The sequence below is a fragment of the Cydia strobilella genome, chromosome 7 (genome assembly GCF_947568885.1).
Source record: "Cydia strobilella chromosome 7, ilCydStro3.1, whole genome shotgun sequence".
NCBI lineage: Eukaryota > Metazoa > Arthropoda > Insecta > Lepidoptera > Tortricidae > Cydia > Cydia strobilella.
This window is the reverse complement of record NC_086047.1, coordinates 18,955,383-18,980,213: the sequence shown is the minus strand read 5'-3', so window position 1 is coordinate 18,980,213 and position 24,831 is coordinate 18,955,383. Positions and strand designations below refer to the sequence as shown.

General features: G+C 37.2%; 2 protein-coding genes across 6 annotated transcripts in view; one reads left to right on the top strand and one right to left on the bottom strand.

Moving 5' to 3' along the window:
• Nucleotides 1–24,033, bottom strand: part of LOC134742680 (uncharacterized protein ZK1073.1) — a 74,101-nt gene extending 50,068 nt beyond the window's left edge. Inside the window, exons 1-2 of one of the 4 annotated variants that reach the window (XM_063675872.1) lie at nt 19,826–19,854; nt 14,410–14,545 (exon numbers count right to left, since the gene is read on the bottom strand). In XM_063675872.1, coding sequence (XP_063531942.1) covers nt 14,410–14,545; nt 19,826–19,839 — 150 coding nt within the window. In that variant the 5' untranslated portion in view covers nt 19,840–19,854. Of the gene's footprint in view, nt 1–14,409; nt 14,629–19,825; nt 19,855–23,895 lie in introns of those variants that run through there. The other 3 variants (XM_063675873.1, XM_063675875.1, XM_063675871.1) reach the window with 3 other exon arrangements.
• On the top strand, nt 7,462–12,652 carry LOC134742668 (odorant receptor 49b-like). Of its 2 annotated transcripts, none has more exons than XM_063675856.1 (5): nt 7,462–8,275; nt 9,881–9,977; nt 10,056–10,160; nt 11,303–11,458; nt 12,608–12,652. In XM_063675856.1, exons 1-5 carry the CDS (start codon nt 7,482–7,484, stop codon nt 12,650–12,652), a joined length of 1,197 nt encoding a protein of 398 aa, XP_063531926.1. In that variant the 5' UTR covers nt 7,462–7,481. The 2 variants fall into 2 exon arrangements, with proteins under 2 accessions (XP_063531926.1, XP_063531927.1); XM_063675857.1 differs by having other exon boundaries at nt 8,087–8,210.
• Nucleotides 24,034–24,831: the final 798 nt, after the last annotated feature.

Sequence of the window (24,831 nt, the reverse complement as noted above, 5' to 3'; positions counted from 1 at the left end):
AACTTTTTTTAGATTTCTATTGTATAAACCGACTAATAAAAAAGTAGTAAGTATAATTTAATAAATAAATAACATTCTTTTAATTACATCCATCCAAATAAAAGGAATACCTTTTCATCTGGATAAGGGTTAAATAAGGAGATTAACCTTTATATTAGCCCTTAACTTTTGGGTATGTCTACAGGAAAGACGTGAACACAGTTTTGTGTTTGATTTTTCAATTATTTTTTTCAATTTTGCCTGTAAAAATATTCTTAAGTACTAAATATTCGATTTTATTGATATTTTTTACGACAGACGAGTGTAAGACCTAATGTTTCTTGGAGAAATGTTATCATTAACATTAACTGTATCGAATAGTAGAATAAAATAGCGTTTATTTTTTAGAATTTTGAGTCGGTTCGATTCCCGGGCGAGACAAGTGAATTTAAAAAATCTTTGAATGCAGTTTTGTTTCTTATTAAAAATAAAAAATAAATGTTTCCTTTATATAAAATGAGCTAACTTAAGATTTTAAAACACTTTCCCTCCAGGGCCCATAATTTTTTTCCACACTGTATAATAATATATAAATTGAGCGTAAAATGTAAAAAAATAACTAGGTATAAAATATGCTACTGCTGTAGCTACGCCGCTGGTTGAACATTATTTGAACTCCCACGCACCAGGTGATTTAGAGTTCCGCCTATAATGATATGTCTGGAACGTCTACAGAGACAAATTATTCTTGTCTCTCTAGCATTTGTTTAAAAATAAGAATAAGAAATATTTATTAGCACAAAAATAACATAAAACATTGATTCAATTAAATCACATTTAGAAACGGGTCTATCGCGAATTTATTTTGTTACCTTTATTTACCGACGTTTCGACACAGGTTTCACTGGTCGTGGGTAAATGTGACTTAATATGTGTTCAAACCGCTAAAGTTTTAAATGTTATATTGATTCATTTAGACGAACAGAATTGTGCTAAAAGGTCTTCACTCTTGATGTCCCGAAGTGAATCCTAGGACACACTACGTGACGCTGAAATTTTCTTAGAAAGAGAAAAAAAAACAGAAATTTCAATTAAATTTCAATTTCATTTTATATATTTCCTTTGAATACAATTTTAATTTTACAGCATGTTCGTAAGAGTAGGAAAAGATTCCTCCGTACTAGTGTGGTACCTACGTACCTACTAGTAAAAACTGTATTTTAATAATATAGTATATGACGCAGGGCACCCGCCTCTACCGGATCACATTTAATCTATGTGATCCGGTAGAGGCGGGTGCCCTACGTCATATACTATATTATTAAAATACAGTCTAGATGTATACATAGTATTTACGCAGTACAGTACTATTATGTATCATTATATAAAGATAAAGAAAAAAACACAGGTTGCAATACATGCTTGAATTCTGGCAGTGCGACACCACGGCTAATCGCGACGCTGCAGTAGGAGGGAATTTTTTTAGTTGCATCTGTTTTCAGATCCTTCTTGGGTGTTGGTAAAATTTTTGCTATTTTTATTTGTTCCGGGAAAATCCCACAGTAAAAGTAAAAAATGCGATAGAGGTTTTGCTAACTCACATAGTCGTCATAACCGTGTGCTAAGAAGAGTGAGTGAAAGAAGAGCTATTCTGAACACTATTGCAAATAGACGCGGGAAAATGATTGGACACTTAATACGACACGACCACTTCTTTAAAACTATCCTGGCGGGGCGGATAGGAAGGAAGCGGGGTAGAGGAAAACCCAGACGCAACTTTTTAGATCAAGTGAAAGAAAAAGTAGGGGTCGTGTCGTATCAAAAAGTCAAAGAGCTGGCGCGGGATAGGGAAAGCTGGAAGATACTCCACCGACAAGAGAATAACTCTTAAGTTAATAATGATGATGACTTTTTCTATCGATCTAAAATGAACGCGCAACTTCTCTTCCAACAGTTCCAACCACTTAATATGGTGGAGGACTCAAACGTCTTTGGAGAGTCGGCGTCAGCCCTATGGAAAATGGTGTCGCTGCGCAATAGCTACGCTACGGAACCCCAGTCCATAATACAACCCGTCACAGATTTAACGAGCCGTTTGTGGCGAGAGCTGGCCATAATCGTAAACTTCATATTTTTACTACCATAACACGGTGGCAAAAAAATATAGTTTCATGAGAATTTACACAAAAATTGAGACTAAGGAATATTAAATTTTAATGCGTTTGTAACAAGGTAGTGTTTTGAACAACTACTGAATAAAATAACTAAGAATTTTATGAAATTATAAGATTAACTTAGCTGTTGCCCGCGACTTCGTACGCGTGGATTTGTATGTCGGTGGTTATATATTCTACATGAGCATAATAGGTATAGAACATTATGCAGCAAAAGATATCAGTAGGGACGGTTAATCATTTGTTAATAATTATACAACGCATGGAATTTGTCTTTCACAAACTACGAAGTTTCAAGACCCTAACTGAAAAAAATTGTCCCGATATAATCCCTCGACCCTCTTAGAAGATTTACAAGTCCACTATTTAAAAAAAAATCGCTCCCGAAACTATTATTACTATTAATACAAACTTTTCAAAAACGGTGTAAGTAATCAGTTTTTGTCTATTTTAATATAATGCCATTTTTACCAATTTTCAAGTTCCTAGCTTAAAAGAAAATAATTGTAATGTACCACATATAAACTTACATCCCCTTTTTAACCCCTTTAGGGGTTGAATTTTTAAGAACGTTGAACTTACTTTTCTTGTATTTTAATAATATGCTTTTTTACTTTAAAACAAATTTATGATCTCCATACAAACTTTCAACCCCTTTTTCACCACCTTAGGGGATGAATTTTGAAAAACCCCTTCTTAGTGGATACTAACGTCATAAAAGCTATCATTGTGAAAAAATCAGCTCTCTAGGTCCAACGGTTTGGGCTGGGCGTTGCTTGATTTAAGTGAGTCAGTCAGTCAGTCAGTTAGTCAGGACTTTTACGTTTATATATACAGATTATAAAATGTACTGCCTATTGGTTTGATTTTTGTACGAGGTTTTTGGAAAGTCGTTACAGTCTGGCAAAAAAGATTAGAAATTAAAAAGTGGCAACACTAGTGTCGTCCCATTTTTCTTAGATTGATTTGAAAGGGCCGATACTACAGTATTGCCACTTTTTAATTTCTACTCTTTTTTGCCAGACTGTTATAATTTTTTTGTCTAGGTTGGATGAGGATGAAAAACAAGCGTTTTCTTTTTTTTACCATTGGAAATAGTGCTATGGACTAATTATGTCTGATACAAATAAATTGAATTGAATAGTTTCTGCTTTTGACTGCTGAAACATGGTTTTCACATCACCTATTCGAAAAGGGAACTTTTCTTCCCTGCTAGGAGGGATCAAAGTGGCACTTTTCTGTTCAAGGACATTTTGTTGCCAGTATGAAATATTGACACAAAGACATATGAAATTAGTATGCAGATAATCGATTACAATTTCTTTATAATCGATTACGTGCATACAATTTTTCTAACTTAAATAATATTTTGTTGTAATTGTAAACAAAAAATGTAATTATGTAATTAACGTATTTTAAATTAATTAATATCATATTTAAATTAAGTAAATTAATTAATTAGCGTAATATTTACAAAGAAACGTAAAAAACTTTAGTTTAATAATTTAATTATCATTTTGACATTTTAGGTCTCCTTAAACGCAGCCATACTTGTCTATGCAATTTAAAAAGTTTATATTTTAAAAAAAATGTACAAATATTTCACAAAGCATTATGCGGTTCTGTATTCTGTATAAATTTCTGTGTCAGATGTTTTAAGCAGCATCCCGGTAACGACACTAATAATAATAAATATAAGTGATATCAGTCTTCATAGTGTTCTTCCGAAGATTTGGTTCAAAGGGGTAAGAGCTAATTTGTTATCAGAAAAATCTACAAAAATAATGTACTTGATTTTCATTGTATCACTTTAGTTGTTTGCTGCTGTTTTTGAAAAGATATTAGGTACATAATTATGAGCTGTAGGTACTTTTAATTTGTCACTACAGTCACGTCTGAAAATATCGATATGGACAAAGTGCCAGAAGTATGTACCTATACTAAGGTCGTGTACACATATTTTTGGCACTTTGTCCGTATCGATCTTTGCTTAAAATAATAATGTTTTGAAACCTAATGTTAGTATGTAATTTCCTCATAGGTGATGTGAAAAGCAGTATGTGTCACATGGTAGCAAAATTATTTTCACCTTGGGCGTTAACACTTGAATCCCTCACTACGCTCAGGATTCTATGTTAGAATCCCTCGCTACGCTCAGGATTCTATTATAGAATCCTTCGCTTCGTTTAGGATTCAATTGTACGCCCTCGCCGTAAATATGTCATTTTGCTCCCTTGTGACACAATCTACTATTTTCACTAATAAAATAAATTACATAAGTACTAACTTTAACTAAACTAAACAGTAAATAGGTTTGACGCACGTCCAAGCAGCACAAAGCACAAGCATCAAAACGTGTAACAATACAACGCCGATAATTCGATATTTTCATTGTACTACCATTGACCATTCGTGTACCTTATTCCATTCCAACAAGGTTTATAATGGGCAGTGTGACGATTGTACAGATAATATAGCGAGTGACGCGTGCGCCGACCTCAGTGGTAAACAATAGACGGATCTTTGGTGAAATGGCCGTGAGACAATGTTTGACATATCAAACGTTTTACGTTGGGGCATAGACAGACTGAAAAACAAGAGACGTCCGGCTGTTGGTAGTTTCTCGTAACGTTTTTACGTTTCATTTGATATGATAGGCTTCTATATAAAGTGTCCCAAAAAGGACGCAAGATTTGAAATTGATGAAAAACACATTTTTTTTTTCGTTATAATACATTTGTATATAAAATCTTGAAATACATAAAATAGGGTTATTTGTGGAATAATACGTCAGGCAAATGTCCTCCTAGGCTTTGCTGGCACATACGCACTCTTTTGTCGAAATTTTCTATGACCATTTTGCATAGATGCGGCTGAATTTCTCCAATGCAGCGCCGAATTCCCTCTTTTAAAGTATGAGTGGTTGTGGGCTTATTGGCATAAACTTTAGACTTTAAATAACCCTAAAAAGAAGTCTAAAGGCGTTAAATCGCAAGATCCTGGGGGCCAATTCTGATCACCGAATCGAGAGATCACACGACTAGGAATTTTCGAACCGTACCCGCCACTTTCATTACTTTTGAAATATTGTTCAATAATAAAAACGCGTTGATCTTTCGTATAACCCGCCATTTTTACAAACCCTAAACATTTAGCTGTCAAATAGTTTTTTTAGGGTTGCCAGCACTAAAATACAAAAATGGCGGCAAATTGAAATCTTGCGACCTTTTTGGGACACCCGTTACGTTGCAAGGTTGCAACAAATGGCATGCGATTTTAAATAATCGCTGGCTAATAACATCTAATAAGTATAGCCTATACTTTTGTATTTTAGTGCTGGCAACCCTAAAAAAAACTATTTGACAGCTAAATGTTTAGGGTTTGTAAAAATGGCGGGTTATACGAAAGATCAACGCGTTTTTATTATTGAACAATATTTCAAAAGTAATGAATGTGGCGGGTACCTACGGTTCGAAAATTCCTAGTCGTGTGATCTCTCGATTCGGTGATCAGAATTGGCCCCCAGGATCTTGCGATTTAACGCCTTTAGACTTCTTTTTAGGGTTATTTAAAGTCTAAAGTCTATGCTAATAAGCCCACAACCACTTAAATATTTTATATTTTTGCACCTATACTGTATAGGTGCAAGGAATTCAATCGATCGATCAAAAGCCGCAATGTATTGTATCTCAAATCGCGTGCTGTTAACGCGGTGAGGTTTGGAGACGTCATTGACGTCATTTGTTTCTCGTAACGTTTTTACGTTTCATTTGATAATAGTTACATATGTAAGTTACATTACACGTTGTAGTTTGCAATTTTTTTTTTAATTTTCCTTCCTTACGCACTTAAGTAAACTCTTATCGCCCAGCGATAAATTCTCTTCGCTTCTCGTCGCTCGCTCACTCGCTGCTCAAGGGCGTCGCCAGGGGGTGGCAAGGGGAGTAAGCTGCCTCCCCCTAGAGAATAGAATTTCTAACTAAATGTATGCCCCTCCCCCTCCCCTTGGCCATTCCTCGCTCCTCAATCTTCAAAATCCAAAGAAATAAGACACGCATAAATGGCATAAGTATCTACGTGAAAAAAAAACATACATAATTTTTACCGCCTAATATTCAGTTTTATTTTCTTTGACCAATATCCCAAAGCTTGGTTAATAGTCCCTGAAATAGTCGCGAATCGGTAAAATGTTTAGTCTGAGACGAGACCGCAGCACAAACATGGGTGACAATCGGTCAATAAACAACACTTTGAATCAGAACAACAATAATTTGTCTCACTTTGAAATCATTTTTCAACGAATCAAGCTTGGGATATAGAAAGAAAGAAAGAAGAAACCCCTAAGGGGGTGAAAAGGGGGGTGGAATTCTGTATGGGGAAACAATAAGCGCTGTACCGATTTTGTTAAAATTAGGTATTGGTATATATAAGTATAGAATATATATAAGTATAGAATAGTTTTCAACCCCAAAATCACCAAGTTTTTTGTTACCCTGGTTAAGATGTAAAAATTTTTTTTTTTTTTTCATTTCCAGTTTCTCAAAAATGAATTGTCGCGACTGTTGCGACGAAGAATTAAGGATGACTCACGTTAGACCGGGCCGTGTCCGGGCCGGAGCTTCCGGCGCTTACTTTTCTATGACATGACAGGTGATCACGTGATGCTTTCCATAGAAAACGAAGCGCCGGAAGCTCCGGCCCAGACACGGCCCAGTCTAACGTGAGCTATCCTTTAGCTGTTAAGTTTTATCCAGAATTCATTATAATTCGTTTGTATTAAACAATCATCATCATCATCATCATGTCAGCCGATAGACGTCCACTGCTGGACATAGGCCTCCCCCAAGGCTCGCCACTCCGACCGATCCTGTGCCGCTCGCAACCACCGAATTCCCGCGACCTTCACCAGGTCGTCGCTCCATCTTGGTGTGTCTTGCCTACCGGCAATTCGTCTTCCGGTACGCGGACGCCACTCCAGAACCTTCCGGCCCCACCGGCCATCAGTTCTGCGAGCAATGTGCCCCGCCCACTGCCACTTAAGGTTTGCAATCCTGCGAGCTATGTCGGTGACCCTAGTTCTACTGCGGATATCATAATTTCTGACTCTAATGACAATATTGTAGATTTATTCGTTCGATTGAAAACAAAAACAATTTACAAAAGTATAAATAAATAAAACGTTAGAATACTTAAAATCTAGTCATTATAATAAGGTATCATTACATCAACCCTGCTGTGTTATTAAAAAGCTAACTGTACCGAACTGTCCGCCTCACACCCTTCGAAATATGTCACTTTTCATCAGAGCTTGCTCAAAACGAGTTCAAAATGATCAAGGAATTCCTTCAAAGTTTAGAAGATCCAAACAGACCTCTTTTTGGTCCAAACTATTGGCTTTTAAAAAAACTTGGGCTTCTCCTTTCCAAAAACTGGATAGATAGAATTTGGAAAATAATCATACACGAGATTGCATTACTTTTCGTACTCAGCCAGTATATTGAACTATATGCAATAGGATCAAACTTAGATCACGTCTCAACAAATCTGAGGATCTCTATGTTAAGTATCGTTGTAACATTAAAAGCAAATACATTTCTATTTTGGCAACGAAGTTGGCGTCAAGTCATCGACTATATAACTGAAGCTGATAAGTTCGAAAGACATAATCAAGATGAAGCTAAAGGACGTATTATCAACACTTACACCAAGTACTGTCGACGTGTAACTTATTTCTATTGGGTGTTGGCATTAACCACCAGCTTTACAAATATTATTGCACCATTAACGAAATATTGTTCATCGGAGAAATTTAGGGAAGGTTATCACAACGGAACTGAACAGTTTCCTCACATACTCAGCTCATGGGTGCCTTTTGATAAAGATAATAGCCCAGGGTGCTGGATCACTGTTATGTGGCACATCGGGATAACTTATTATGGGGGGGTTGTAAGTGCTGCTTATGACACTAGTGTCATGGTGATACTAGTGTGTTTTGGAGGAAAATTAGATCTGCTTCGCATAAGATGCAGAGAGATGCTGGGCACAGAAGGGAAAGGAGTAAACGATGAAAATGCAGAGGAAGTGGTTCGACAACTCCATCGAACTCATGTCCTACTTCTGAAGTAAGTCATCCCATTCTTATTTAGCTAATCATTGCTCTAGTTTAATAAAAAAAAACATATATTTATTTTAGCGCTATAAAAATGATGTACCTACGACTACCTACAATATACATACTTTTACTATTTTATCTTCTCAACTACAAAGACAATTAGACATATTGACCGAGATATGGACCGAGATATGACCGATATTTCGACGGAGTTACATGCATCTTGTTCACGAGTGACTAAAGCGGGTGGGTTGAGTCGGGAACAAATCACTGGATCGAGTTGTATAGTTGCATTTAGAGAGAACGCCACTAGATACCAAGATTGCTAAGAGAAGCCATTGAAATTCACAAATACAAAAATTTCAATCGTGAAGATGGGTTTAAACTGTCAAATGTGTGGAATCCTATGATTTGTATGTGTAAAAAACCAGTGATATCTGAATCAAACACGCGTAGTGACACTGAGTGTAGTATGCTTGGACAGACCAACGAGTGTGAACGCGACCAGACCAACAAGTGTGAATTCGACCGGTGGTAATGTTGAAAGCGAACGCAGCCGACGCGCAAGAATGAGGGTAGACCGAGCGCGGTACACAACTTTGACACCCACCCGCTCTTCAGTCACCCGTGAACAAGATGCATGTAACTGCGTCGAAATATCGGGAGCTCAAAAACAATACAAAAGGTATCCCGGTCAATATAAGTCTAATTGTCTAAATATTCGTGAGAAAGATATCGATATTGCTCCCATCAACATTAACCGCACTACGAAGGCCTTGCTTATTTGAGCGCACTTATCTTCAAAACAATAATTAGGTTACGCCCTAATAGTAGAGGACTGGTATGAAAATTTGTAGGTTCCCACAAAGACTGAGTTTAAAACCTAAATATAACTTTATTTCAGGTAATGTAACAGAGTAGAATTACAATACAAAAATATAGTAGGGGAAATTATGATCTACTTACTTATAAAATAAAACAACTAAAACTAAACTGCTAAAAAACTAAAACCACTAAATGACTTGTAATGATAATAATGAAAATAAAAAATAATAAAGTAACCATCAAACTAAATCTAACTAAAATATAAAAATCACTACAACCTACCTTCTAAGCCTAGGGCAAGGTGCTCATATTAATAAAAGTGTATTACATTTAAGCAACACTTAATGAATAAATTTATTTTCTTTCTTTCTTTCTTCTCATCACGCAGGCAGCGTTTCCGCGATGTACAGATCCTTTGCTCGAGAATGCTGCCGGCGCGAGAGCCCCCTGTTGCCTCCCTTAACCGCTTTCCAAAATGTTTTTAGCCACCATTTTGTTATTTTTTTTTTTTATAAAATCAAATCGTCATATCCTTTTTTAGCGTGTCCTTTAATTTGATATCACACACGATTTTTAATAATTTTTTAAATTTCAAATTAACGGTTAATAAACGCGTTTCGCACGATTATATTTTTCCTTATTCTTAGTATGCCAAAAAGATACACACAAATACACATTAACACAAAGAACTACAACAATCAAAGCCCGTCTTTTTGGGAATTATTATGACCCCAAAGGCTATAATATAATATAAATTTCGTCAAGCATGAAAAGTTACAATTTCTTTCAGGCATTCCAGATTGTTCAACTCGGTTTTGTCACCTGTGATGTTTTGCTATGTCGTCATGTGCTCACTGATGATCTGTGCCACTGCTGTCCAACTAACCGTTTGTATACTCGATATTTAGATAAATTTAAGCGATAAATAATTTACAACAATATTTAATTAAACTTAATTTTTACAGTCTGCAACAAGTACAACGCAAAAACTTTTGATGGCAGAATATTTGATATTTGGCATTGCTCAGCTGTTTATGTTTTGCTGGCATAGTAATGATGTTATTTACAAGGTAAGAGAAGAGAGAAGAGACGGTGAAAGCTGACAGGAGACGGTGAAACGCCAAGACGAGCCAAGCGAAGCGTAGGGCACTACCTACCTTTTCTCGAAGCGCTTCGTCGTTTTTTTGAACCCTCATAACTTGGGTTTGGATTATACCAGATAAACAAAATTCTCTAAATTCATTCTCGGGATATGATGTGAATAGTGGACTTATTAAACATAAAAAGTTTAAATTGCATAGGTTTTATACTTTAGATTCCCGATTTCGTCACTAACTGATGATCATCAAAATTCTTAGGGTACTTTCTGAAGTCGTCGAAAGATGAAAATTGGTATTTAAGCTAGTATTAGAACACAAACAACAAAATAAATCGAAAACATGGAACTTTTACCCCCCAACCCCTTAAACTAGGGGATGGAAGTTTGTATGAGACTTCCGCAAATTTTGATGCTAGAGGTCTGAAAAATTGATAGAAATAATAAAATACGAATTTCAGGATTTTATTATTTCACCCCCCTTCCTTTAATAAAATTAGGGGATGGAAGATTGTCATAAATAATTTAACCTACAAAAAGTAGTGAAATCCCACCAAAAGCATTTCGTGTAAAATGTTGCCAAGACGACCATAATATTGCTCGCACTATCGAAAAGTTATCAAATCTCATGTAGAGCCAAGCTTCTAACTCTACACGCCCTAACTCTACAAGCCCTAACTTCACAAACTCTACACCTTAGTCAAAACATGTGGCTTACCCGTTTCGCTACGTCACATGGGAGCCAGGGTAAAATTTATTCACTGATCATTAGATACTTTTCTGTTGTACAATATTCTTGTAGTAAGCCACATATTTTGACTAAGGTGTAGAGTTTGTGAAGTTGGGGCTTGTAGAATTAGGGCGTGTAGAGTTAGAAGCTTGGCTCTATATGAGATCTGATATTTTTTTATGTACGTGTTGCCTGAAATTAAATTTATTTATTTTATTGCAACATATATCGTTAGTTCACACGTTTTTATCGATTACGATATTTATAATTGTTTTTTTCTTTTCTTCCTCGCGTTGTCCCGGTTTTTTAGCCACGGCTCATGAGAGCCTGGGGTCCGCTTGACAACTAATCCCGAGATTCCATCTAAACTTTGTAATGTTTTTCAGAATCAGGCTGTTCTGATGGGGCCATACGAGAGTGACTGGTGGGCAGCCAATCTTCAGCAGCGGAAAAACGTTCTGATTCTTCAGGGGCAGATGCGAATGGTACACATCTACACGGCCGGACCTTTCACTAACCTCACATTGTCTACATTTATTGCTGTATGATCAATTAATTATTTAACTAAATTCAGCAAATATGTCTAAAAACATTTTTTTCGTAACTCGATTGCTGTGAAGGATCTTACATATACGAAATCAATATTTGGGTTCGTCTTTGACGTCTCGAAAAACGTGCCAGAGATTTTAATTTTAAACTAATTAACACAAAAGTTATGACCAGAAAACCAGATTTTTGCCCTAAAATTGTTCAACTTTGATACCATATATCTCGAAGATAATTAACTTTGAAGTATATAACTATTGCTTAAAGCCATTGCTGTTAATATGATATAGCTACAAAAAATATTAGAAAACTAAGGGATTCAGATCGAAGATCATTGGCGTTAGGAAGCCCCCTTAAACTTTATTGTTTTGAAGTTATTATTTTGAACAACCAACCCACTCTTCTGTGAACCCTTTATTTCATTTCATTTCATTGATTTCATGCAAAAATCATGGGTATCATAGAGTAACTTATACTAGAGCGGTACTGTCATAGTAAATTTTGTAACCCCAGTAAATTCACTGCCATCTGTCGACACACTTTAAAACTAAAAATTAAGATTTATAAAAATACGATAAAATGTATTTAAATATAGATAAATGATTTTTTTTAAATGCATTAATTATTTTTATGATTTTGACCCATGTTTCCTCACTGATATGCGTTAAAATTGTTAAATAACAAACGAAACAGTCAACGCCATCTATACGACAGTGGGCCAAAACTAGTGGCGCCCTCTGAACGAGAATCAAATTTTCTTGATTTTCGAGGCACGTTTTTTCCTTAGACTGTAAACATCTCTTACGGAGTTATATCTATCTTTGTGGGTATTAAAGGTGTTACATAGAGATTTGGTACATGTCACCCTGCAAGGGCGTAGCACTGTCTTAAAAACTAGTTAAAGCTAAAAAGTTAATTTATACAAAGCAGTTTAAATTGGTACTTTCAGTGGAAATATAATAATAAGCAATTCATAGTAAATATATAACATTGGTGAATTATCGTCAAGAAATATTTTTTTATAATTATAGCAAATTAGAATGTTAATAATTAAATACTAAAAAATATATAGTTAAATGTCAAGTTAGAATTAGAATTATATAGTTATATTGTCTTTATTTAAATTGGTTTTTTTTTCTTTGCAGATTTTGAAAGGAGCTTACAGTTTTTATACCATATTTAGGAAATAAGATACTTCAAATTAAAAATACACATATTATAGTTTAGCAAACCAATTTTGTCAGTAAAACAGGCGTGATTATCAAATTTGTAAGGGAGTTCGATCCGTCGCATCTACATTTTTTATATTTACCGCCAAAATTTTCTTGCCAGTCTATATGTACCCATATGTATTTTTTTGTTATTTTTTTGTGACCTATGGAGTAGGTATATGATTGTATTTTTTTTCTGAGATAATTATTAAATTGTTTAGTATCAATATATTAATTTTTACAGTACATCTCTGGTGCTACATTACGACAGGTGCTTAATAAGCACATTACGTAACTACGTCGAAAATTTTAAGGGAGTACTGTAAAACGTTGTACGATACCCGTGTGAATTCCTATTTTTCACACTTGTGTCGGAAATAACGATTACACTTGTAGTCATACCACTTATACATATACATATTGTTATAAAGACTAAACCAGCTCCTCCAATTTTATTAGCTTGTTAAATCATTTCAGTTTGTTTGCCATACAATTAATAAACTTTATTATATCTCATGTTTTCGGGGCTGCATTTAGCGCTAAAGATAATAATGTTATTGCATAACCTGTTTGTAAAGTTAAAGGCTGGTGTTTAACTAATTTTACTGATCACCAGATGTTCCGTACGAGACTCAAAGCGACATCTCTGGTCGGAGAGACGCAGTTGAGTATGTCACGTCACACATATCGCGACTAATACGGAACTCGATATATGATATAGGTTACGCCTTCGTCACCCTACGTCACGGCATATTGTCACCCGCTATCCTATATCCTATATCCTCGAATCATGTACACCTTAGATTAGATTAAGCATTAGAATTACACGAATAAGCACGTTTCGGTTTTTATTTCACCATCCAAGAAAAGTCGAATTCTCAAAATAAGCAGCGCCTAGTCACGAAAACTTAGGGCTAAGATGGTCGCCTCTTTATCATTTGTCACCATGCCTGTCACGTTCGTAATATGTAAGTGCGAAAGTGACGCATGGCGTGACCGGTGATAAAAATGCGACCGTGATACCGCTGCAGATATAGGTAGTAAAATGTGACGTCAAAAAAAAACATTTTTACTGCCAAAAATAGTAAAAATATGATCACTACAATTAAAACTCCATTTTATGGGAAATGATGTGATGACCAAATTTTTTTACATTTTGCTATCCTATTAAAGCAAATGACACCAAACTAATAGTTGTTAACCCAAAAATATTACCATACTAATATGATTACCAAAATTAAAACTCCATTGTAAAATGATAACCAACTCTTTTCTCACTAATTCATTAATACCGTACAACCACCAAGACTTTATTACCCATATAACAATTTGTGGTTCTATAGCAGTCGAGAGAACGTTTCTCAAATGCCACAAATGGTTCTATAAAAGACCTAAGCCTATTGTATAAAGCCCAAATGGCGCAGTTGGTCAGCCATTATGTGATAATCTACATTTATGTTTTTTTTTCCATTTATGAAAATACATTGGATCAGAACAGCCTTTACAAATAATAGTCACACCTAAACCAAGATTTATATTTGATTTTATTCGATTTTTTTATTTTGTACCATAGTCGGAAGATTTTGGACCAAGTATACCTAATAGTAGGTAGGTAGCTTTACGTATTACTATTAGCTATTCTGTGGTTTTACGGTACACGAAAAGAATTTGACAATCACACATAACATTAGTAACACAACCTAAGGTAAGTTAACAAAATGAAAGGAAATCTATACCTGTGAACAGCATTTTCTTGGGCAGGGTACCAAATGGTAAATGTGACTCACAGGCGACAGCGGGCTCGGGATGCTGGCCGTCCGTATCATGGACAGCTTGCGGCGTTGCTCGGCCGAGAGGGAGGCGCGGCGACTCCTGCCACCATAGCCGGACACGTCAGGTAAGTCGGCGCTCGCGCCGCGGATGAGCGTCGGCCGAAACATTTGGCACTTTTGTTAGATTAGCGGCACTTTGGTTAGCTTATGCGGCACTTGAGTTTATATGCTTAGGTCAATATTGGAGAGTTCAGGTAGTATAGAGTACCTAAGCGTAAAATATTGATAGTTATGTATTGATACACAAAAGTTGTTTGTTGTTGTGGTTAGCGGCACTTTGGTTAGCTTATGCGGCACTTGAGTTTATATGTTACTTAGGTCAAGATTGGAGAGTTCAGGTAATATTGAGTACCTAAGCGTGAAATATTGATAGTTATGTATTGATACACAAAAGTTGTTTGTTGTTGTGGTTAGCGGCACTTTGGTTAGCTTATGCGGCACTTGAGTTTATATGTTACTTAGGTCAAGATTGGAGAGTTCAGGTAATATCGAGTACCTAAGCGTGAAATATTGATAGTTATGTATTGATACACAAAAGTTGTTTGTTATTGTGGTTAGCGGCACTTTGGTTAGCTTATGCGGCACTTGAGTTTATATGTTACTTAGGTCAAGATTGGAGAGTTCAGATAATATTGAGTACGTAAGCGTGAAATATTGATAGTTATTTATAAGTTAAGTTAAGTAAAAGTTGACGTCCAATGTTTTTGACGAAAGTAGATACTTTTAGCCGTCGACTGGACAGAAACGGCTTTGGACACAGTAGCATGGCGGCCTTTGGTGTCGGAGGCCAAGATCCACTTCGGGTCATCGCGCCAAAGCAGTAAGTAAGATACTTTTAAAATCAAATCTATTTATTTATCAAAAATGTAAAATTATAAAAAAACAGAAATGGCCAACAAAAAGTAAACGACGTTAGTACAGGGTAGAGGTAGACGGGTTGGGTAGGGCTGTACCGTTTGAAACCGAAGAAATGTTGGATGGATTTGAATCTGTGCCGTGTCGCCCGTGTCCCACGAATACACATGCTGGTGGCCCGGATTATCGAAATCATAATTTTGGATCTTAGCCAGCCCATTACTACACTAAGGGATCTGTTCAACCGGTCAGCGATGGCTTCACCGAAATGTTTGTCAATTATCTAGTAACATAGACAAAATCGTCCTTATTATCTGCCGGCAAATTTATCAGCTTAGTGTATGTCGTTTAAGGTTAATTCAAGAATGTAGGTACAATGGTACAATAAACGTGAAATATTAATAATTATAAAAGCTGACATCAAAAGTGTCATTTTTGGCAAAAGTAGACACTGGTAGTCAATTACTACTGACAGTACTGACATAAAGACTCAATGCAAAAGCGCCCTTACTACCGACAATTTAATAGACCGCGAGCCAGAAACAGATTTCCATGACCAATCGCCTCCCGGGCTAACTCGTACAGTGGTTAACGGCTATGTATGATGAACCCTTGTGGACGTGAGCTGCCGCTCCGTTGGTGGGTTGAGGAATGGCAGTCACCAAAACACGTAAAAAAAATAGTCATCGCCTCCCATGTGATACTTTGTCACATGATAGTTTAGATACTATCGTAAAAAGAAATCGTCAGCCGGTTGTACTGCGGTGGAAAGAACGTCAGCTGGTGGCCTGAACATGTAAAAAAGAAGCGCTCTACTTTTTTATAATAGTAATACTTCACTCATGAAACTTTGCTCGTAGCATTACATCAGGGTTTCAATAAACAGATTACGCATACTTTGCGGATATAAAATGGTTAGGGTGCGTATTTCATGTTCATGTGGACAGCTGACGGTTTTTTTATTCAGAATAGCATCTAAACTTAATAGTTTAGATGTCAGATGATTTTGACATAGTATCAATCGGGAGGCGATGACTGAAAAGTTTTTTTTTACATGTTTCATGTCATCAACTGACGGTCTTTCTACAACCGGCTGACTATTTTTTTTAATTCATGATAACAACTAACGTGAACATCTGTAACTGTACCCTTGTCAAGCAAATAAATGATTTATGATTTAAACTATCATCTGACAAAGAATCAGCCGGGAGGCGATGACTGACGATATATGCTCCTGGCCCGCGGTCTATATAATCACTGCAAGTTTGTAAGTCAGAGCAAGGACAAGCTGAAGCAGTGACAACATTTTAGCACTTAGCTTAGCTTGGATTAATTTGAAACTCTCCAGCCTTGGCACTTAGTTTTGCTTAGCTTAGATTATTTGTAACTAAGAAGTTTGATCGGATTCTTGATCCGCTGGTTTCGTGTTTCTCAGTTACAGAATTTTACAGAAAATGTCCTATTGTGCAGCAACAATAGGTTATGACATACAACAATAAAATATAACCAAACGCTTTCCTAATGACCACAGAGCTGGCGCTTACTACTCCCAGCCTATATCGCTGACAATACAGAGAGGTAACGCAGCCAGCGTTATGGGGTCAATGCCGCAGGCGGAGGTTTTGGACGGGGTGTTCTTTTTAGGGTTCCGTACCCAAAGGGTAAAACGGATTACTAAGACTCTGCTTTCCGTCTGTCTGTCACCAGGCTGTATCTCATGAACCGTGATAGCTAGACAGTTGAAGTTTTTCACAGATGATGTATTTCTGTTGCCGCTATAACAACAAATACTAAAAAGTACGGAATCCTCCGTGCGCGAGTCCAACTCGCACTTGGCCGGTTTTTTATAACTGACTTCGGTATACATTTTTCTATATCTATAGTTTTTCTTTCCTAATTGATTTTATCATATTTTATTGAATATCAATATTTCCGTCGAACTAGAATCCGACGAAACAATAATCCGGCTTCACAAGAATCCTCGAATCGGGAACTAATCAAAGCAGACGATTAGACTTAAGGGGCCCACTGATTATCAGTCCGCCGGACGATATCGGCCTGTCAGTTAGAACAAAAATTTGACAGTTCCGAACAACTGACAGGGCGATATCGTCCGGTGGACTGATAGTCAGTGGGCCCCTTTAGAAAGATCAAGCTTGGACACATTTAAAAACGTTTCGTCAACAGATGGGATCATTTTGCAACAGGAAAATTATCAGAAGAAAAATGTTTATTTTTCATTTGAATATTTTGAATCAGATGGCTAGACAGCCGTATCGTAAATTACTCATAATTACTTACGCTTCAAAACAACTTGCTTGGATGTTTATACGGTTAATTGTGTCAAAGTCCCATACAATAATAATCCATTTATTTTTGGATCTGGTATGGGGGCGTCAGCTTATTTTATATGTGACAGGGTATTGGCATCATATTGTAATTATGTAACAACTATTTATTTGTACAGTCAGCGTCTAATAAGAGATTAATATTTGAATCGTTTTTAGGGTTCCGTACCCAAACGGTAAAAACGGAACCCTATTACTAAGACTCCGCTGTCCGTCTCCGTCTGTCCGTCTGGCCGTCTGTCCGTCTGTCCGTCTATCTGTCACCAGGTTGTATCTCATGAACCGTAATAGCTACAGTTGGAATTTTCACAGATGATGTATTTCTGTTGCCGCTATAACAACAAATACTAAAAAGTACGGAACCCTCGGTGCATGAGTCCGACTCGCACTTGGCCGGTTTTTTTATTCTTTACTTTTAGCAAGGACCTAAAGCTACAGTTTGAAACCCATGGTCGAATATACGCCTGACTCGCTATTAAGGGGTCCACTGACTATCAGTCCGCCGGACGATATCGGCCTGTAAGTTAGAACAAAAATTGGACAGTTCCGAACAACTGACAGGCCGATATCGTCCTACGGACTGATAGTCACTGGACCCCTTTAGAGTTGCAAGCGTCCACATATCACGGTAACAGCACAATCAGGCGGGCTATAATCATTGTTGAATTTGTTGACATTATGCGTGGCTCCAACATTCATATTCCGTACCCAAAGGGTAAAAACGGGACCCTATTACTAAGACCACTGTCCGTCTGTCCGTCTTGTCTGTCCGTCTGTCTGTCTGTCTGTCACAAGGCTGTATCTCAGGAACCGTGATAGCAAGACAGTTGAAATTTTCACAGATGATGTATTTCTGTTGCCACTATAACAGCAAATACTAAAAACAGAATAAAATAAATATTTAAGTGGGGCTCCCATACAACAAACGTGATTTTTTTGCCGTTTTTTAGGGTTCCGTACCCAAAGGGTAAAAACGGGGCCCTATTACTAAGACTCCACTGTTCGTCTGTCCGTCTGTCTGTCACCAGGCAGTATCTAATGAACCGTGATAACTAGACAGTTGAAATTTTCACAGATGTACTTCTGTTGCCGCTGTAACAACAAATATTAAAAAGTACGGAACCCTCGGTGGTGAGTCGGACTCGCACTTGGCTGGTTTTTTGCGTAATGGTACGGAACCCTTCGTGCGCGAGTCCGACTCGCACTTGGCCGGTTTTTATTAAGTATATTTTGTAAACACGAAAAAACAAACAGTTAATGAAGTTGTAATGGTTTGTCAAATACATTTAGAATATTTAAACTAATTGTTAATTTAACTTAGGAAAGTATAATGATGAAGGCAATAGATAGCAAAGCATAAAATCACATTGCACTTCACATATTTGTTTTTTTTTTTGAAGCAAAGACAATTTTATTCAATAGCAACGGTATAAGTACTGAAGCGGTAAGTAAAGAGCGTGCGACTTTCAATCCGAAGGTCGCGGGTTCAAACCCCGGCTCGTAGGTACCAATGAGTTTTTCGGTACTTAAGTACGAAATATCATTTGATATTTACCAGTCGCTTTTCGGTGAAGGAAAACATCGTGAGGAAACCGGATAAGGCCTAGTTTCCCCTCCGGGTTAGAAGGTCAGATGGCATTGGCAGTCGCTTTCGTAAAAACTAGTGCCTACGTCAATTCTTGGGATTAGTTGTCAAGCGGACCCCAGGCTATGAGCCGTGGCAAAATACCGGTAAAACGTGAGGAAGAAGAATGAATGGTATAAGTCAGTATGTCATACACAGACTGAGATTCACCCCAGGGTTTGAAAATAGGCCTACATGAAGATTCCTTAGGCTTCTCGTGTTCACTTTTTAACAAGTGACCCTAGCCAGGGTCAGTCCCTAGTCAATAGACTTCAGTGACAATAAATTTCCAATCTCAATCTCAATTTTCAATTAATTTTAAATTTTCATGAAAACACTGAAACCTAAATGTTTAACTTTAATTACAAATTGCTCTCTACTTCGTACCTAATATCATGTATCAAATCTGAAGATAAAAGACAATATTAGAATCTGAATCTCTGTATGAACAATCACTAAAGCACGAAGCTTATTAATTTAAACCTTCAATCACCTTCTCCTTTCCATTTTCCTTAAACTTACACTAAAACCACAAACACTTAACACGCAACGTATACGCCGCTGTTACGCTCGTCACCGTCACCGTAAAAATGAAATTCAACGGAAAACGCGCGATTATTATTTAGCGGAACGAGCGATTCCAGCCAAGTTTCGGCGTTGAATAAAAAAGTTACGCCCCGACGCCAAAACGCGCGTATAACCCTTTCAGTGTGCACAATCACACGTCACATTACGCTTTAATTGAGTCTCACGGGAAGAAAACGCGACTATGCGAGGTAACGCGCGATAGCAGAGATGTAAAGTGGTAGAATGAAAGTGTATTTGAATCGTCGCCAAAGCTTGTGCAATTATCTATCTGACATTTAAAATAGGAACGTGACGCGGGAGCCGGTATCCAGAATTTCTACGGATTTTTAATTAGAATTTGAAGACCATGAAAACATTTATACCGAGTATCCCGAATTGATCTTGTTAAGTACCTTTATTTCCGACGCTTCGACGCAGGTTTCACTGATCGGTTCGTATTCGTAATCGCGGATAACTGCGTCGCGAAATATTAATCTCGATTAAACCTGTCTCACCAAATTCTAGCGCGGGAGTATGAATAAAGAATTTAATCTTAGTACCATTTCGTACCTTGTCACAGTGACAATCTGATGTTGGCACCACACTTCGCCTTATTTGGCAAATATTCGTGTTGCATCTCTTTCCTTTGACATACAAAACAAAAGGGATGGGAAAGGGAGGGACACGAATATTTGCCAAATACAGCGAAGTATGGTGCTGGTATTTTTTTTTAAATCTTTATTTAGGAAAAAAAGGCCTTTGTCGCTGAGCGATGATGCCGGCCTCATAAGAATTACATAATAATTATGATTAATGTCTACACTAATAATTATGACAATCAATTCAATTCAATTTTTCAGGTAGTATGGCTCCATCGATACTGTCAATGAAACCAACGTCAAAGTGGGATCCACGTGGGATCGAATATTTCTTAATTAAAACATATCGGCCATCGGCCATAGCCAGTATACGGTAAACAATAAAATTATGGGCCTCTATGGCTACAGCCAGACACGGTTAGAGGTAGAAATACCAAATGCTCTTGTATGTATGTATGTATGTATGTATGTATGTATAAACTCTTTATTGTACAAAGACATAGAACACAAATATGGCACAGAAATAGGCAGTACAAAGGCGAACTTATCCCTTTAAGGGATTTCTTCCAGTTAACCTTTGAGTAGATGAGAATTGATGAAGAACGGTAGAAAGATACAGCACTGCTCTTATAGCACGACGTTGTTCGGTTCGGTGGTTGTTGTAGTTGTCTCGTAAAACCGATAGCTGGATTTTACGAGAAGCACGTGGACTACCGGCCGTTGACTCCAAACTGGTGGTTAAACACGCTTTGAGATTAATTCTCCATTCACTGCACACTACCACATTAGATTACTTACTGTATAATAAAGCTATCGATTAAACAATATTAATGAGCAAAAAACAAAGGAATTAATCACGAGGGAACTATCAAGATGGCGTTCGAACCGGAAGTCCAATATGACAATCAATATGAAACACGCTATGAAAATCGCTAGGGACCTCACTGTCACTTGTCACTGTGACAAGACCTACATGGTGACAAAAGGTACGAAATGACACTGAAATTAAATTCTTTCGCGCTTGAACTCTCGCGCTAGAATTTAGTGAGTGAGACAGGTTAGGACGATATTAATATTTCGCGATCGTTATATGTAATGGGATTAATAACAGGACATAACACACTAAACAAACACCTACATATCATGGGTAAAACGGACAGCCCCATGTGCAGAGCGTGCATGGCAGAAGAAGAAACAACAAAACATATTCTCCTAGACTGTAAACAGGTAGAAGTATATAGGAGCAAATACCTAGGAAATCCATGCACACTAAAGGAAGCAACTAGCAACCTGAAGACCTTGCTAGGCTTCGTGGAGGAGCTGGGGTGGTTAGAGTAGCGCTACCTCGTTTCACGCAAAATAGGCACATTGGATGTCGAGTTGCGGAAAATGCCCAGCAAAACTAACTAACTAACTATATGTAATGGGCTGACGGCAGACAAACATGAGAAATAGACACAGTTTTCAAACGACTCCTGCCCGCGCAGCATGGTTTCCCCTATCACTAAGTCCGTCACTTTCGCACTCACATACTTGTTAGAACGTGACAGGCATGGTGATAAGCGTACCGTGCTACGACTCCTGTCAAAAGAGTGTCATTAGCCTTACAAAATAGACACAATGTCTGGTGTTTTCGTTCGTGGCGAGCGTAAAGGATGACTCACGTTAGACCGGGCCGTGTCCGGGCCGGAGCGACCGTCGCTTACTATTCTATGACATGACAGGTGATCACGTGATGCTTTCCATAGAAAACGAAGCGCCGGAAGCTCCGGCCCGGACACGGCCCGGTCTAACGTGAGTCATCCTTAAGGCGGTTCCCTGAGCCAGAAGGCGAAAAATCTCCTTATATGATCCTGTTTTTCTAAGAGGCGTTGATATTCGTAGACGTGGAAAAAATATATGTAGTTCTTGACTATATTATTTTTAATATCATAGCTTCCGATACACGAATTATGACACTTCGCTCGATACAATTAATTCCCAAAATAACCTCTAACTCGGACTTTTAATCCAACTTTACTCGGTTATTTATTATGTGATACTATAAACAAAAAAAGAAGAAAAAACAATCTTAACTTAAATAGTAATTTCATAGCTTTCGAATTTCGATATTGTAGGGTAACGTTTTTAAAATAAATAAAAATCGACAAAATTCGATCAAAATTGACACTTGGCGTGCATGATCCTTCCCGTTCTTTCTTGCGAAATGTGACAGAGACAGCGGCAAACCGATGGAACAGCCTTAAAGCGCGAATAAAGCATGTGCGAGGTTTGGCAATAATTATTTTTTTAATGTCCGGCTGCTGTTCTCTCAATTCGCAATCGGTTCTGTTGAGTTTTGTTCTCGTGCCTTTGTACCCCCACAACGCTAAACTTTTCGAACCACTACGCGCGTTCAATTTCGCAATCTCGATTGCTCAGGTACCGGAAGAGTGCTTTCAGTGTTCCTGTGGCCTCGCCTTATAGGCCTGAGGCGGTCAAGAGGGGTTTTTAGTGGGTAAACCGTGGGTCTCATGAGCCTATACGGGAGTCCCACATAACCATCCCAGGCCCGTCCCCGCGCCTGGGTGGTATGCGAAAAGCATTTTCCCCTCTATAATAAAAAAAAAGGTATCATTAGCACGATTAAAAACAACATTGCCCCCTTTAAAACTGTTTCGTGAAGTAGTTTTTTCTGTCTACTTCTTACTAAGGCTACCTCGGGATCCCGGGATCCATGATCGGGATATAAATGGCTCCACGATCCCTCCCGGGGGTCAAGACGTACGGTTTTGGACACTGGGCTTACATGCAAAATAATTTACAAAATAATCACTCGTTCGTCTTGTATTTTCATACAATGCATCTAATTGAGATTTCACGAATACCAGACGTCAAGTAATTATTATAATTGTCCACAAGAAAATATTCTTGTTAATATCATTATTCATCGAATTTAAACACTAAAACAAGTGAGTCTAAACCGTAAAATGATTTAATCATTATTCATATTCATTTAATCCATTGTTATCATGTAGGTACATTAAAGTCTTACATTTTAGTCTTACTAGGTACATGATATGATACCCTGCTAGGGCCAGGGCATACAATTAGGGCATGTTACTTAACAACTAAACTTAACGACTAGGTAAATAAAAATAACAATTAAAAGTACAATAATTATCCTGCCACACTACGTTTAAACTTAATTTAAACATAAGAGTAATTTGATAGGTTGTTTTATAATTATATAAGTCGTGCATGTCAATTTGTTTTATATTAGAAAGAATAATAATAAATTCATTCTAATTCAGTATATTATGTCATGTTCGCTAAATATTGATCCTCAATAAATTCGTCTACGGCATAATAACTCTTCAAGCATCTTCCTCAATTTGCAAATACAAAATAAACTCACCCGTTCAATAGAAATATGTCGGCGTCTAAAAAAATCCGATATACCACACAAATACATCTCACTCACTGCACAACACCTTTCTCACTAATATGTTTAAAATAAAAAGATAGCACGAAACTTGACCGATAAGTACCGAGTTCGGACGTAAAAAACATTTGAAGGTACCCCTTAAAAGGCATCACAACTGTGTCGATATCATAGACTCAATACAATATTTTAATTGCCTGTCTGTAGTATATTAACAACCTTACGGAATTGATATAAAGTCGTTTTTCGCTTGAGCTGTGTTGATTCGTAGTGTTTATACAGGTCGTTGGGAAATTGTTCGATGTTTAAAAATACGTTGTTGACATTTTTTCCGATGGAATGTTTGGATGTTTGTGATTATTTCGATTAGAATAGAATAGAATAGAATAGAATAGGTATTTGACTGTATTTAAAATAAATTATTTTACACCATACATGAAATAAAGCACCAGAAGATTAATGGAGTAACGTAGACAGCTGTTATTTTTAGACACAATTTCTCACAAAACTCGTATAAAACTATAAATAGTAGATAATTTGATTGTGACGTCACATGCTAGTGTTTCATATAAATGAGGGCTATCGTTTTTTTGCTCACCAGTTGGCGCCTCTGTTGATGGTGGTCCAAAAAACTAAAGAACAGCTGTCAGTCATTGAAGTGACAAGTGACATTTGACATTTCGAACTATGGAAAAGACCACCATCTACACTAGCGCCCCTAGCGGCGAATTCATACGCGTTAGCCCTCATTCTACAGTAGCAAAACCGTTTTGACAGTTCGAAAAAAGAAACTGATTTGACTAGTAGTCAAATACCCTATAGTTTTTATTCGTAAACACAACAGACAATAGACATAGAGATACATAAAACATAGTGAAAATAAAGTGTCACGAAATGGCCCCATCTTAG